Raw genomic sequence first — 16,719 nt, 5'->3', positions numbered from 1 at the left:
TGGAACAACAAAGTTTCGAAGTTGTGGTTCAGACAGGAGATAGTTTATCTCTATCCCAATCCTAGGATGAATTTGTCTTGTCCTACCTCATGTAGTGAGGTTAAGCTTATGCTTTTAGTGACTTCTATACCTTATAAGGTGGAGTATGGTAGGATACTCTTGATAGAAGTGTCACCTATGTGAGTGTGAAGACAGGCCGCTTCAATGAAACACTCATGAATCCAAGATGGTGTCCATGGCCAAAACGGAACCAACCATGAGAACCTAAAGTAGGTGAGATAGGTCTCTGTGTGGGTGTTATTGTCTTAGTATACACAAACAGCTGAGCAGTTCAAGACATCACGTTCACTGCGCAGCCTAGTATACTCGATAGCATTCCACTACGGAAGGTTCAAAGCCACAAGCTACCTCTCCCGATGCAGTGACTTATCGATTGGACTCTTGTAAAGTGTCAGCATGCATACACGCATTACATTAATTTCCATTCATGTGGGGGATTGTTGGATATTGGGGCCTAAATGGACCAATACGATTTTGAGGAGGAAAAATCGGAAGCCATCAATTGTTGAAAGTCGTAATTGACTTCAAAATTGAAATCTACGTTTCGCGTAGATAGATTTAGACTATTAATTTGCTCAAAACCGATTAAGGGTGAATGAGAAATTAATGTTCAAAGTCGGCCCAAAATAACGTTGGTTATTCATTAAGGAAATGCAAGGGAGAATAGTCCCACATCGGAAATTTCCGATGTGCATTCCTTACTTATTAATGATGTTGAGTTATTGGAGTTAACTCAGAAAAGTACCAGGCACTCTCTGCTCAGGGGCGAGCAGGTGCTCGCACCTGTGAGCTCGCCACCCGCCACGTGCGCACGTGCGCAATGGGCGCTTTGGGCGCTTTGTAGGCGCACTTTGCATTGTCGCGAGGAGCTTAAATTTATGCTCCAGGTGACATTGCAGTGCCTACATGGCACTCGGGTGACGTGTCAGGCTAGTACCTGACATGGCAGTGCCTTGTGGCATCCTCGTGGGCAAAGGGAGATGACTGGACAGTTGGTTGGGCGAACGGATGGCAGCCGTTGATCAACGTTGATCAAAGAAGTATGGTGGATCGCTTGTGATGCGATCTAGAGCGTTGGATCACAATGAGTCACGATCTGACGGCTTGGGATGAGACATGATCTGAAGCATCGGATCAATGGATCCAGATCCGATGGCTGATAGATCTGAGGGTCACAACTCTTAGATCTGATAGATGAGATTAAAGGGGCTATGTGAAGGGTTATAACTCTTCAGTCCGGACGGCCCAGATTAATCCACCCAGAGGTCACACCCCTCCCTAAAGCCTCTTCCTTCTGTATAAATAGAACCCTCCAGATTGGAATCAAATCACTCAACTTAATCTTCTCTTCCTCAAGTATTCACTCACTCATCTTGTGCATTCAAGAGTCCAAGAAGCCTACGAGAAGGTTCGCTGGTCTCGGAAGTCGGAGTGCTACGATTCCGAGACGATTGTCGTCGTTGTATCTTGGGAACGAATTGCAACAATCCGTTAAGCACCGTAGCGGAGCAATATCGTTTACGGAGATAGTGTCGAACACTAGCCTCGACGATCAGTTTGCATACTCCGGAATTTACCGGAACCAACAAGAATGGCATGACTTTGCATTCGATGGAGGAGAAACATTTTCCCAAAAACACTGCAAGCCAGTCCACCATGATAAAAACAGGTGACTCTGAAGCGGATGAAACCATAGCCGATGCATCTTCCAACAAAGACGGGCTCCACATCAGCTCCTAACAAGCAGGAAACTGCAACAGTAAGCAAAATTGAAATGAGGGACTTAAATGAGGAAAATGCAATAACTATAAAGAATGCAAACAAAACCGAAGGTTATTACTCAAATCATCAATCTGTTAACAAAGTAGGCCAAAATGGAACTTTAGGAGATGACAAAGGTCGACCAGAACACAGTCCTGATTGCTATATTTCTGATGCAATTTCTAGCGAATCAGGCAATTTCATGGATGCACATACTGCCATGGAATCAGAAATAGAGACAGATGATGAGGAACAGATTAGATCAGCTTTTCTTGGTATCCAATCTGAAGAATCAGATTTTGATACTGATGAGGAGGAAGAGGAATTGAAAACTCAATATTCTGAGCAATATTTACATGAAACCTCTACTTTGTCACCAGGTTTCTGCACAATATTTAGGAAAGGAACTGAAAATTCATACTTCTCAGATACTTTAGGTCACTTGGCTGTACAGTTGTTAGAGGAGAATAAGGATGACTCTTGTGTTCCTCCAAACTCGGATGCAAGGCCAAGCAAAAACAGTGGCATCGCTTCAATTGCACCTGCTTTCGCAGCAAATGGACAAGTATCTTGTAGTTCTACCAAAGACTCAATGGCAATTCCATCAGGTTCTATAGATATCAACTGGATACCTTCATCTTCTGAGAAAATTAGTGTTCAAGACACTCTGTGAGCTAGTCAAATTTTCTTGTTCTTAGAATTACAACCATATTGTGGATTTCCCTTTGCAGTCCTTCAGCCTGAAACCTACAGTAGTACCCTCAATGAAGTTTAAGGGTGGCCCTCCCACAATCCTCAAGGTCATAGCCATTTTGAACGAAACCACCATGAATCTGCTGTCATTTTTTCACCATCATATAGCCTCTGCTCAACTACACCTTCCACAGGCATGTGCTGGAAGCGACGAGGATGACGACGGCAATAATGATAGCTTGAGTGATTCCTGATAACCATGTACTTCCAAGAAAACAACTTAATTCTGATCTTCTTTTGAAACTTGCAATCTGTTCTTGCTCCCCCTGGATCAATGACAACAGCATCAAGATGTATCTGTTGTATGTGAAAGAAGAGCAATATAGCAAAAGATGGTACGAAGATGAGGATGAAAACTGAAGAAAGTTTCATGTTGTTGCAACTACTTTTAGCTCTGGAGATTTACATTTCACAGTAGGGCTCCAATAATATTTTCATATATTCCTTTTGTGCCTTTTTGGTTAAATTACAGCATTCATTGTATATGTTTTCAATTTCTTTATGATATTGAAGGGAAATGTAATTGTATTAAATGTTTAATTTTGTAAAAGAGTAGTGAAATCTCTCTATCATCGTTTGTTAGATCTTGCATAAGGATTATAATCGCCAGCTGTCAAGATTTGATTTGGTGATTGAACAGCCGCAAAGGGATCTTAAGTAGACAATTTTGTGATCATTAACGGTCAAGATTTAATCTTAAATGAATCGGACGCTTAGAAAGTTCTCATAGGCTTTATGATGGTGCCCTTTAAGATGGAGTGTCGTGAACCGGCGTTGGAATAAGCTACCGATCACCGGATATCGAAGTGTCGGGAAAATATCTAGTTCCTCGCCCTCCGCCGCCTCTCGGTCGGTCTGTCTCTCTCTCTTTCCGGCCGCGATTTTTATGGGCAAACGCCTGCCGTCGCCGCTGGCTCTAGAGATGTACGCTCGCGTCGCGGCCGAGAGGATCCGGAGAGCTAAGTGCGTTAAGCCGTATTTCGAATCTCTCGCTTCGAGCAAAGAGGGGGCCGCCGGCGCCGTTGGTGCCACTGCACCTTCTAGAGGTATCCGAAGAGGGATGGATGAGCGGAAGAGGCAGGAGGACCGCTTACCTCTGGAGGAAGTAGTGGCGGACTGCACGCGTCGGTGGTTCCTAGACGCGCTCAAGGAGGCCAGGGCCGGGGATACTGTGATGCAGGTTCTCGTCGGCCAGATGTACCGCAGCGGGTACGGAGTCCTGAAGAATGAACAAAAGGTGATGGCTTTCTTTTCACGATCTGCCTGATCTTATCATTTCCGTGTCTGGATTGAGAGATTGGAGGAAAGGGTTGAAGGGGTTTCGCTTCTCCTATTAAACCTTGTCCCTCCATTCTCTGCACTTTTTCTTTCCTTCATTGGAACAAGCATAGTCTGTAGTCAGTTGTCTTTAGTTTTTAGGATCTTGTTGAGCTATCCAAATCACTATTTAGAGAATTAACTTCTAGTTGCTTTCTTGAGTCCTTGTATTCAGGAAGATTTGTGCTAAAAAGAATTACATCTTGTGGAAGTTCCTTTGTTATGTTGGAAGATAAATTAGGAATGTACTGTTCTCATATCCTTCATCAAGCAAATTCTTTGAAGATGTTAATTCTAAGCATATGTTCTTCACCATATTTGAATAAATAAAACTTTCTGCTATGGGGAATTGTTATAGTTGAGTTCATGAACTTATTCGAATGTCAACCAGTGATTTGAAAGTTTGGTTTTCGGCAATTTACCAAAGGGTGCATGTAGCTTTCTGAATTTATCAAAAAACGTACGCTACTTTGATATTTACTAAAGAACGCACCTTTTTAAGTGCATTTTCCATTTTATCCTTCTGACAAATTTGACTTTTTACTTTTCTATGTTGTTTCTCACTCTCTCATCTATTCCTCTCTTCTATGCATGTAACCAATCTTAGTTTTCCTCTCCTCTCTTCTCTTTCTTCTCTTTTTATTTTTCATACGTGCATGCATAACATAGGCTTGATATACAAATCATATCAGGCCCACGATGTTTAGAGTTTAGTTGATTTTTTGATAACATTTTAATACATATTGGAAAAGTCAAAATAATCAATAAATAACATATTTGAACTCATTGTAACTCTAGAAATCGATCCATTATTTATTTCAGTTTCTACAGAGGTATAAAATTATAATAATGATGAATCGACAAAACTCCTCATGCGTGGCTTAACATGGAGGGTTTTTTGCTGATTTTTTTATTATATTTTAACACCTTATAGATGTCAAAATAAACAATAGATAGCATATTTGAACTCCTTGTAACATCAGAAAATCACAAGAACTGAAATGGGCGCAATCGGAGTTCTCTAGGTCCATCAGTGGGTTTTGACTAAAATTCACTTATGGACCTAGAGAGCTCCGATTGCGCCCATTTCAGTTCCTGTGGATTTCTGATGTTGCAAGGAGTTCAAATATATTATCCATTGTTTATTTTGACTTCCAGAAAGTGTTAAAATATAATTAGAAAAAATCAATAAAAATCCCATACGTTGGGCCTGATATGATTCATATTAGGCCCAATGTTTGAGAATTTTGGTCAAAACTCACTGATGGACCTAGAGACCTCTGATTGCGCTCATTTTAGTTCAAGTTGATTTCTGATGTTGCAAGGAGTTCAAATATGCTATTCATTGTTTATTTTGATATCTATAAGGTGTTAAAATATACAAAAAAAGAATCAACAAAAATCTTTAAATATTGGGTCTGATATGAATCGTATCAGCTTGAGTACTGATATTCCCCCCATACCTAGCTTGTAGAGGTAAAAGGACACCAGAACTGAGTGAAAGTTTCAGGAGAGTACCTCAAGTTTCCAGGAGGAGGAACTTAGTTTAAACAAGGTGCCCTTCACTACATTGATGTCATCCAAGAGGTTGAGTACTGGATTTAAGTGATGGTGACTTAACAGTTTGTTCAATTTAAGCATTTGCTCGTTCCTTCTACCTGTATGTGCTTGAGGAATTTTCATTCTTGATTGGACCAAACTAGTGGCACACAGTGTTGGAGCAATCATAGACACATCCATTATAAAATGAAGAGTTCCTAAAACAGTTGAGCATTCCTAATAGAGTGAAACCCACATTGGGTCTGATATGAAACCATATCAGACCCACATTGGGCCTGATATGGAATCATATCAGGTCTAACGTGGAGACACATTCTAAAAGTCAAAATAAATAATGGATAGCATATTTGAACTCCTTGCAACATCAGAAATCCGCAGAAACTGAAATGGGTGTAATCGGAGCTCTCTAGATCCATTAGTGAGTTTTGACCGAAACTCACTGCTAGAGATCTCAGATTACACCCATTTCAGTTTTTATGGATTTCTGAGATTACAAGAAATTCAAATATGCTATTCATTATTTATTTTGGCTTATCAGATGTATTAAAATGTAATAAGGAAGAACCGGTAAAAATCTCCAAGTTGGGCCTGATATGATTCAAAGTAAGTGGGCATCAACAAAACAACAAAACTATGCAAATAAACCAAAATTATTTATGCATAAAAAGCTATAAAATATCTATAAAGAAACCTTGTTAGAGAAATCCGATCTCTCAATATGGTAAGCTCGCATGAAGGTTCATCTGGCTCCAAAAGTTTTAAATACTCCAATACAGTTGTCAAAAGCCCTTGGTTAGCTAGTAATTCAGCATAATTCTCAAAAATCCTCAAATAAGTATAATAGAATTTCCCATTAATAGCATTGTACATTCATTCTCTCCACGTTGGGCCTGAAGTTGAAATCAAGAATGAAAATTCCTCAAGCACATACACGTAGAAGGAACAAGCAAATGCTTAAATTGAACAAATTGTTAAGTCACAATCACTGTACTCAACCTCTTGGATGACATCAATGTAATGAAGGGCACCTTGTTTAAACTAAGTTCCTCCCCCTGGAAACTTGAGGTACTCTCCTGAAACTTTCACCCAATTCTGGTGTCCTTTTACCTCTGTAAGCTGGGTATGGGGGGAATATCAATACTCAAGCTGATACGATTCATATCAGGCCCAATGTTTGAGAATTTTGTTGATTTTTTTATAATTATATTTTAACATCTTCTGGAAGTCAAAATAAATAATGGATAGCATATTTGAACTCCTTGCAACATCAGAAATCCACAGGAACTGAAATGGGCGCAATCAGAGCTCTCTAAGTCCATCAGTGGATTTTGATCAAAACCCACCGATGGACCTAGAGAGCTCCGATTGCGCTCATTTCAGTTCCTGTGGATTTCTGATATTACAAGGAGTTCAAATATGCTATCTATTGTTTATTTTGACATCTATAAGGTGTTAAAATGTATTAAAAAATCAGCAAAAAAACCTCTATGTTAGGCCTACGCATGAGGAGTTTTGTCGATTCATCATTATTATAATTTTATACCTCTGTAGAAGCTGAAATAAATAATGGATCGATTTCTGGGGTTATAAAGAGTTCAAATATGTTATTTATTGATTATTTTGACTTCTCAAAATGTATTAAAATGCTATCAAAATATCAACTAAACTCTAAACGTCGTGAGCCTGATATATTTGTATATCAGGCCTATATTGTGCATGGACGTATGAAAAATAAAAAGAGAAGAAAGAGAAGAGAGGAGAGGAAAAATAAGATTAGTTATATGCATAGGAGAGAGGAATAGAAGAGAGAGTGAGAAACAAGAGAAAAGTAAAAAGTCAGATTTGTCAGAAGGATAAAATGAGAAATGCACTTAAAAAAGTGCGTTATTTAGTAAATATCAAAGTAGCGTGCATTTTTTTGGTAAATTCAGAAAGCTGCATGCGTCCTTTGGTAAATTGCCATTTGGTTTTAAGAAACACTGATCTCAACTCCATGTGTGTCATACAACCATCTAAATTTAGCTCTCCTTTATGCTTTCAGTACTACTTTCATGAACTAATATTTATTTTGCATGACATATCTAAGCAATGTGTTTTTGTTGTATAATTGCTACAATCTTGTGCACATTTTTTTTTGTCATTTTGGGTTTTATGCCAAAAAATTATGTAAAAGTCTAGTCATCTCACAACACGGGTAAAATACAAACAATAAATGGATCATTTATTAATTTTTAACCTAATTCACCACTTTATAGTTAATAACTATATGGCATATGATCTTTAATTTATATTCTTATGTAAGAATTAAATAGTCAACCCCACCTAGTGGGATAAGATTGGGTTGCTATTGTTGTAATGAAGAATTAAACACTCAAGCAGTTCGGGCTGGTGTTTTTTTTTTTTTTCAGGTTTTATATAAAATCACTATCTGGAAAACCCAAATCTTCACCACCCGTAATAGGTGTTGAGGTGATTGTGTTGTGTGTACCTTGCTTCTCCACCATGAGTTCAAAAGGTTACAAAAAGTTTAACCATTGTTGCTACACTTGATCGATATCTAACTTATCATCCTTGTAAGTTGTCCGAGCATAAATTGTTTCTTCCCAGTAAAATAAGTGGTTTCTTTGGCCTAAAATTCCTGGTAGGAACAAGCGACTAGTAAGCTTTTGAGACTTTGACTACAAGTTCATAAAAATGTTAGTTTTTTGTTGTTGCATGGCTGATGAATAACGTTATCAGCTAGTGCATTGAAAGGAACTAAGATTTGTAGCTGTGAGTTGCACAAGTTCAAATGGAACTTTTGTATCTGAAGAACTAGCCAAAGGTGCGATACTAATTTTCTCTCATTTAATGGTAGAAGGTGTGTTTTGTTCGATAATAGTTGCTCATCAGGTTTGAGAAAGCTGATATCATGTGCGTATGGCTTATTCTTACATCATTCTGGAAGAAACGATTCTTCCGGGAGACATTATCAAGTTAAACATAAAATGTTCCTTTGCAGGCAAATGCTTGGTTTACAAGAGCATCAAAATACAGAACCTCAGTTTGGAAGGTTAGCCACAAACTACCAGGTGAGTGTTTAAACTGAGGGGATCTAACTCGTTTATTAACGATGTCTTTATTGGCCTTTGGCTCATGCTGTCATTTTACCTTTTAGGTTATAACGCCAGTGACTCAGATTCTGACGGGAGGATTAACATTAAATCATGACTGGATGGCCTGAATTAGAATGATTGTAAAAGTGAGTTACACTCTTTATCATAATTCTTTCAAACATCAAGTTAAGAGCTTTATCTGCATGAAAATAACAATCAAACTTCTCTATGTTTTGTCATCTCGTGAAAAGTAGATTAGAAGTAATGTGCATGACGACTTGATTATTACAATAGAGCTTTACCTGCTCAGTAGGATTACGGTCTAATTTAGTAATCAATCATTTGAGCTAGATAAACTCCTATGCAGCTAGAGCTACAGCACTCTTTCAGGAGGTTCCTCTGGTTATGTCCATATTATTCATGCTATATGTGTGTGCCCTTTCATTCACTAATGGAGCTTTAAATTTGTTAATTGCCATCAGAAGATGTCTTAATAGTAAATACCCATTAGCAATCGATAGTAGAGCATGTCTTACCTTAGATCATATAGAGCTGCTTAGATAGCCCATCGAACCTTACAAAATCCCGAGTCCGGATAAAGGTGAAGTACTATGGCGACAAGGAAGTATAAGAGCATCCACATCAATTACCCTAAATTAAACTTTTACCTTAAATTTTATATTTTACATTAAAAAAATATCCGCATCAGCTATCCTATCCATTCCCTAAATATACATTTTATGAACAGTAATTCTTTAAATTTAGAGAATGGATTCCATTCCCTAAACATTAAAATACTATTTCTCTCTCCTCCCACTAATAATAAAAAAATTCTCTTTCCTCCATCTCTCTCCTCATCTAATAATAAAAAATATGAAGGAAAGAGAAAAAAATAATTAAAAAATAAATATATGATAAATTATAGGGAAGTTGATGTATTATGTAGTGAAAAATGGATATCTAAATTTAATAAAGTAGTTATTTTACCCTAAATTATAGATTTTGGATGAGGATTCTGATGTGGATGCTCTAAGGAATGTACCGAGAAAGTGGAGGAACGATGCACACTTGGGATCGTTAAACTATGCTAATCTCTTGACCTTTCAGAGGAAGAGCACTGATCTCCACAGAAGTATCCCAAGATAAACAGAGGTCCCAATTACCATTTTGTATCGATCAACTAATTTTGGTGTATTATTAGTAAAACCCTAATCTCTCTACAAATCAAATGTGAATAGCATTTTGTTTTGGTTAATTTTTTTTCTTTTGAACAATGGCATACGTACAAGAAATCTGTTGAACCTGTTCTGATTTCTTGCAACTTTATGCAGAATCAGCACAACTCCAGCAGTATTTACTGATAACCTGTTTGCATCTTTTGTTCATTTTTAAGGTTTGTATGATGTTCATCATTGTTATGAATAAATTGTGTTCCAAGTTTTGGGAGAAGTTTGACAGTGGTGTATAATCATTTCAAATCTTTAAAATTTATATATGAATTTGTTTTCCATGTATTATGCATTGTAAGAAGATGCAATGTGCTAGGCTGATCTCTTAGATCAGGCCCAATTCAGGTTGAGTCGCACCTAGGCCCTTAGCCTTTAGCATTTAGAAAATTACAAAAAAAATAGAAGCATGTTTAAAGTTTATTACATTTAATCATCCCACCATTTAACTCAAGGCATCACAATTTGATTTTTAAGCTTAAGTTTAAGATTTTTTAAATTCTTTAACAATTCAATAAAAGCAAAGCTTTTCTGCTACATACCCAAAAAAACCATCCTTTCAGAGTTTATGCTCTAAATCGCAGACAAAACAGTCAACACATTCACTAAAACCTTATCAGCAAAATGAGAACATTTTCAAAGGAAATGGCACAATCAAAGTGTTTTCCAATGAAGAAAACCAACGCAGACAAACTACCCATAAAAGTAATTTAAGCAATCTCAGTGATCGGATATTCGAACACCACCTCTTTGCCACAAAGTTTCCGGTAGACACTGGAGAAAGTTTCCAGTTTATATTCGGTGTTATTCCTCTCCTTAGGATCCAAGAAAATCTGAAGAAAGAAAAAGGAGATTATTTTATGAAGTAACTGGAATAGGAGATGTAGTTAATGGTAATGAATGGGACATGTTGACACCTTGATGACTTTGGAGCCATCCATCCGATATCTGATGCGCTTTCCTACGATTTCAGCAGGGTACACTACATCTTCCAAGATTGCATCGTGGACGGCAGTAAGGGTGCGGGAGCGGGGGCGCACGACTGCTGAACCTTTCTTTGGTGGCCTCAATATCCTCCGTGTAGCAATAAGAATCACATCCTATCAGACAGAAGGAAAGACAATCAAGAATTGGCGGTAACATATCCAAGAATAAGAGCAAAGCATGCAGTTAAAAAATTCATGAGACGTTCTGTTGTGATATTATCGATATCAAGAAGAAAATTTCAACTGAAAATTTCAGAACCTTACTATATCACTCAGTGTCCTATCAGTCTAGCAAACACCATCATCAGAAAAGGGGAAAAAAAGTAAAGCAAAGCAAAAGGCATTGCTATGAGATGGTCTCAGAAATTATAAATAGCACCAATTGAATTGGTTTGTAGACATCAAACTGACAATAGTCATGGTGCGATATTGCTACAGTTATAGTCAAATTGGCTTCAATTAACAGATTTAAGCTAACCATAAACAATGAATTACGTGAGACCAACTGAAATAAAAGTACCTTCCCACTGAACTTCTTTTCCAGTTCTCTAACTAGTCTCACATGAATCTTTTTGTAGGCTTTCCGAAGTCTGTGTGGAATGTGGATAACAACAGCTTTCCTGTTGCCAGCTATATCGATTTGTCTGCACCGAAACCATGACAGTTATAAACAATAAGCACATCTCCAAATTCACAAATCGATGTCGGAAAGACCAACACCATTGGCTAAACAAACTCACGCTGCTGAATTGATGTAAAGATCCTTCAAGTCACTCTTCAACTCCTGGTTCCCATTCTCCAAATCAAAAAATGCCTGTGATGCACAAGAATGATTCACTATGGATCTCAACATAAATGCGAAAAGAACACAAAATGAACAATCAAGACAACTAGCCTGAGCTACAGTGTCTTCAAATTCGGTAGGTTCAGCACCCTTCTCCTTTAGAATCTTCTTCCTTGCAGTAAACATTTTTCCTAATACTAATTCTTAGCTCTGATCTGTGAGTAACACAATAGAAAATTTAACTCTCAGTATTTAGTCTACTGCTAAATTCTCATTCATATAACAAAGCATATGTAGGATAAAATACCCAAAAACTAAAATAAAAAAATGTATTTTTGACGAACGCAATCAGCAAAGAACAAAATGAAATTGCCATAGACAGATGATGAACCATGCAAGATGCAGATTTCTACGCTTGGTTTAGGACTGTTAGATGCAAAGGAGTAACCTTTAGGACTAAAATAATATTTCAGAAACGAGATCCTACAACCAAACACTAAATTACCGAAAACTATGATGATGAAGAATAGAGCATAAACTAGATTATGAAGAAGAATAACCAGATCGATCCTAGGCGAACATATGATTTGGATTAGTAACAGAAGCCTAGCGGTAGAATACTCAATGCTGGATCAAAAATAAACAAATAAAAATACACAAAAACAAATAAAAAAATCGGAGGCAACGACAATTAAACAATGAAGGTGGTATAGACTTGGATTGAAACATAGAATCAGAATTGCGATCGAGCGAGATTTACCTTGCCAACGAAGACGAGGAGGAGGAGAAAGAGAGCGAGAACGCCGCCGCAAGTGGCAACCGGACTAGGGTTTTGCTTCGGGAGGAGTCACGCGCCTTTTAATAAGACGCATCTTTACGTGTTTCTCTTGATGGAAGAATCTAAACCGTTCGATCTCAAAAATATTTTTTTTTTCAAAAGTAAAAAAAATTAGAAACATATCTAGATGAAAAACAGAAAAATGTTTTCTAAGTATATCTTTTTTCTCATTTGAATATATATTTATTCTTTTATTTTTTTTATCATCATAAAAACTCTTTCATATTAAAATACCAAAAGGACATCAGTTTTTTTTTTTTTGCATAAGCAAAAAATATTATAATAATTTTTTTTAACAATATAACCATTTCATTCTAATTAACTATTTTCAATGAAAATTACTTTAATATTAATTAAAATTATTTCAATTAAAAAAAGTCTTTATGGAACTGTATCAATATCCAAGTCGAAGTGATCCATCTTATCCTATAAAAAAAGTTTCATTATTTTTTTTTTCATACTTGTATTCTTAGATATGATCATATTCTAATGGTGTAGTTATAGGTCAAACATAAATAGACAGTGATGGTTATATTTGAGAAGTATTTTAAAATAATTGTCTTATAATTTATATTTATTTATTGGATAAATAAAATTTCATTAATTAAATATATGTTCTCTATGTGTATAATTTGATCTTTGTTCCCAGGCTATAACGCCGCTGTAAGACATCTAGATTGTTACCCAAATACTTATGGTTTGATCCTTACCTATGATGTATTTACAAGAATTTTTTCTCCAAATAGAGGGCGCAACCAAAGGATGTTGGACTTCTGGGCTGGTTGCCGCGTGCGCTTCGCGATTTACCCTAGTGGCTAGTGGAAAACTTCCATGGGGCTGGACCGGTCACTCCAGAGATAGTCAATGAGACTAACTGGGATAATCATTTTTTTTTTAATGATTTGATCTTAAACTCATTTACTAAATGTCCGTAATACAATTCATAGCATGAGAGAACTTAAGATTGGATCACAACTTATGAGCATTTTTTCTTGTGTAATTATGAATGTATTGAAATAATCCCTAGTCGATGAATTGATGAGTTCGAACATCATCGATTTTGTGAGACTGACACAGGTTATATTCCTCAGTTTAACCAAGTAGTTGTTCATCACTGACTGAAGATATTGAGATGTTGAGAGTTAAACATAAATGCTAGTCATGGTAATTAGTTCATTGAAGTTGTCTGCTATGAGACTTTATATGGTTCTCTACATATATAGATATGTCAATGAAGTTCTCATTGTAGTTTGAGTGCAAGTTTCCTTTGACTTAATGTCATGCCCCAGAGGAGTCCCTACCAGATAAAAATCCGACAGCATCTCCCCTATATGATGATAATCTGAATCATACATACATCCACAAGAATACATTAGCCCACACAGCTGGAATATACACTATATATATATATATATATTAAACAACCCACTCGGCTGTACTAAAAACACACAGTAGAAAAACAAAACGAAAGAAAGCCCATACAAACTAAAACAACAAAGACTGCTAGCCGGCTATGTTTATACAACATAACAAAACAATACCCAATACAACGTAGCAACACTCCAGAACTAAAACCGGAACATACAATGCTAAATCCACGAAGTACATAAACCGGATAAAACATAAATGAAATCGGAAACAATCTTCGGATGTGACGTAGGATCGACAGACAGGGTACTCTAAGCGACACGACATATCTATGTACTAACCTGAAAACAAGAAGAAAAATAAGGGGTAATGAGTAAAACATACTCAGCGGGTATCGAGCAGACATGCATAGTAGAATATAACTACCAGTAATAATCATACAGTACAGTCTCCTGAACAATAAAAGGTAATGCAAAACTAAACAACAGAAGAACTATACTCACCAGGGTTTCTTATCCTGACATAAGGGTGTGAACCTCATCAACAGATGTAGGGTCATCAGACTAAATATATAATATCTCTTGTATGCATGTCAATCATATGCATCCACCAAAATGTAACATCTAAAATGTAGCAATCACAAACAATAAATGTAATCCATGTATATGATGCAAATGACACGGTCAACCCTAACGCCAGTCAGCCACCTCACATGCGATGGTGAGGCCAAGTGGGTAGGGTTATGACAAATGTGCACTCTGCCATCACTACTCCTGAGTGACTGAGTGGACAGGATGCTATCAGAGTACACCTATCTTCCTACCCCAAACATAGTAGGGGAGCCTAAGCTCTCATCTCCTTGTGTCATAGTCAAGAGGAGGGATCTCTGTCCGCTACCAAGCTGCAGTCACACTACCCATGAGCGGACCAACGGAGCCCTGACAGAGCAAACTGCACACACCCTGCCTAATATACCACTAACCCATGAGTGGTTGTGTGTGCAGATTATGTAACTGGTGATATGCTCAACAACAATGGAGCCGACAATCGCTCAGCATGTAATCATGCAAAATGGTGCATGACACTAAAGCATGTAACTCCTGAAAATACTAGTCTCCTCATAATATGTACAAAAAGGAAATTGAGCCCATAACAATGATCTAGGTACACATGCCAGATAGTAAACCTAGGTACATATGCCAAGTAATAAACCTAGGTACACATGCCAAGTAATAAACCTAGGTTCACATGCTAAGTAATAAACCTAGGTTCACATGCCAAGTAATAACACTAGGTACATATGCCAAGTATATCTAGTAACTAGACTTGTATTCGGTAATGCATTGTATGTCACTACGTAAGTATACAATGCAAGAATCAAGAGGACATAAGCAATAATGTAGAACATACAATAATAAGGGCATACTAGGATATCAAGTAGTGACATACCAAGACATATATGAATATAATCATTACTACTAGATATAACCTATTACGCATATCAAAATGACAATATCAAAAGAGATAAATCAAAGGTACCCACCTTTATACGTAGATCGTGTCAAACTAATCCCATGTCGAGACGCTCGCCTCGAATCAAAGTCCTGCCATCACATAATATATTTAGCTAATACATATGTAACAAATAGCTAAATAAAATCCCCAACCTAATTAGGGGAAACCCTAATCGAAATAATTAACCTAATTCATTAATCCAATTAGGTTTAACTCAATCCACAATTCCTTCACTTCAATCCTACTCATGAGTTAATCAATTTAATCATGGTCATCTTCTAAGATCAATACACACTTAATTCATCCACAACAATTCAATGATCCTAACATCAACCATGCATCCATTAAAATCAATCAACTAGCAAATAACCATCATGAATCAAACCAAACTCACCCAAGCTGTATATTTCGTCGTTAATTTGTTGATGGAGCACCCGTTGTCGGAAACTGTGATCGGAGCTAGATAAAACTGATGATCTCTAAATCAAGCATCCTAGATAAAAAATCAACACATCCACATCTAAGCATTAACCCTAAATCCAAATCCACAAACGTTAAACAAGAGCCCTACCTTCCATTGATCTCTAGGTTCTGTTCGTATCACTAACACCTGCAAGTATTCCAGCCAGAACAAGGATTTTGTCGGAGCTACATTGATTAGTCAACAACCAATCATCATATCACAAACAGAAGATGAGATTGAATCATAACTTACCCTTGTTCTAGATCAGTGAAGAGGAAAAGATCGTGGACCCCTCTGATGCAAGATTCGCAACTCTTCCTGACTCCACGAGAAAAGGGAAAAGGTTGGCCTAATCCCTTTATTGATGCTCCTTCTCCCGATGACGACGACACTGATCAACAACATCGACAAATGAGGACGTTGCAGTGACGTGAGAGGAAGAAATACTCAGCACCCGAAAACTAGGGCACGACGATGGAAAATCTATGCAGGCATAGCAACGACGTCAGGATCGAGAGGGCGGTGGATCGATGAATAGAGCTAGGGCACAGAATATGTGAGATCGGGAGAAGGCTCAGGTTCTCCCTCTTTTGGTCGAGGATCTGCCTGCGCAAGAGGTAGTGATCCGGGGAGAAGGATGGCTGAAAGGGCGCAGGCGATCAATAGAGAAGAAGGAAGGCTCGATGGTTGCACAACGTTGATGAAATCAAGCTGTCCATGGTGAAGACACAAGAAAACAGGGAGAAATCGGGGAAGGAGGACGATCGGGAGGTGCAACGGATGGAAGGAAATTAGGGCATGGGCGACGGTAAGGAGAAGAATCGGGGAAGAGGGCGGAGGTGGCTCTGCGTCGCGAGAGAGGAGGAGGCGGCGGAAAGGGATCGGGAGGAAGAATAAAGAGGAGAAGGAAAATAAAAAGAAATTAACTTAGGTTTTGATATATACCATAGGTTAATTAAATTTATCAACTCCCACTTTAATTGGGATACCCAA

General features: G+C 37.6%; 2 protein-coding genes across 3 annotated transcripts; one reads left to right on the top strand and one right to left on the bottom strand.

Annotated features, from left to right (window-relative positions):
- Positions 1-3,340: 3,340 nt before the first annotated feature.
- On the top strand, positions 3,341-10,056 carry LOC122009766. The gene is made up of 4 exons (XM_042566045.1): positions 3,341-3,811; positions 8,453-8,522; positions 8,609-8,692; positions 9,878-10,056. The coding sequence occupies exons 1-3, from the start codon at positions 3,461-3,463 to the stop codon at positions 8,659-8,661; spliced, it is 474 nt and encodes a 157-aa protein (XP_042421979.1). The 5' UTR covers positions 3,341-3,460; the 3' UTR covers positions 8,662-8,692; positions 9,878-10,056.
- A 199-nt stretch (positions 10,057-10,255) lies between these two features.
- Positions 10,256-12,425, bottom strand: LOC122009765 (40S ribosomal protein S7-like). Of its 2 annotated transcripts, XM_042566044.1 has the most exons (6): positions 12,303-12,425; positions 11,654-11,757; positions 11,499-11,572; positions 11,279-11,402; positions 10,690-10,872; positions 10,256-10,605 (listed from the first exon to the last, which is right to left on the bottom strand). In XM_042566044.1, exons 2-6 carry the CDS (start codon positions 11,726-11,728, stop codon positions 10,483-10,485), a joined length of 579 nt encoding a protein of 192 aa, XP_042421978.1. In that variant the 5' UTR covers positions 11,729-11,757; positions 12,303-12,425; the 3' UTR covers positions 10,256-10,482. The 2 variants fall into 2 exon arrangements, with proteins under 2 accessions (XP_042421978.1, XP_042421977.1); XM_042566043.1 differs by having other exon boundaries at positions 11,499-11,757.
- Positions 12,426-16,719: the final 4,294 nt, after the last annotated feature.

The sequence above is a fragment of the Zingiber officinale genome, chromosome 8A (genome assembly GCF_018446385.1).
Source record: "Zingiber officinale cultivar Zhangliang chromosome 8A, Zo_v1.1, whole genome shotgun sequence".
Classification (NCBI taxonomy): Eukaryota; Viridiplantae; Streptophyta; class Magnoliopsida; order Zingiberales; family Zingiberaceae; genus Zingiber; species Zingiber officinale.
This window is presented reverse-complemented; position numbering and strand designations above follow the sequence as displayed.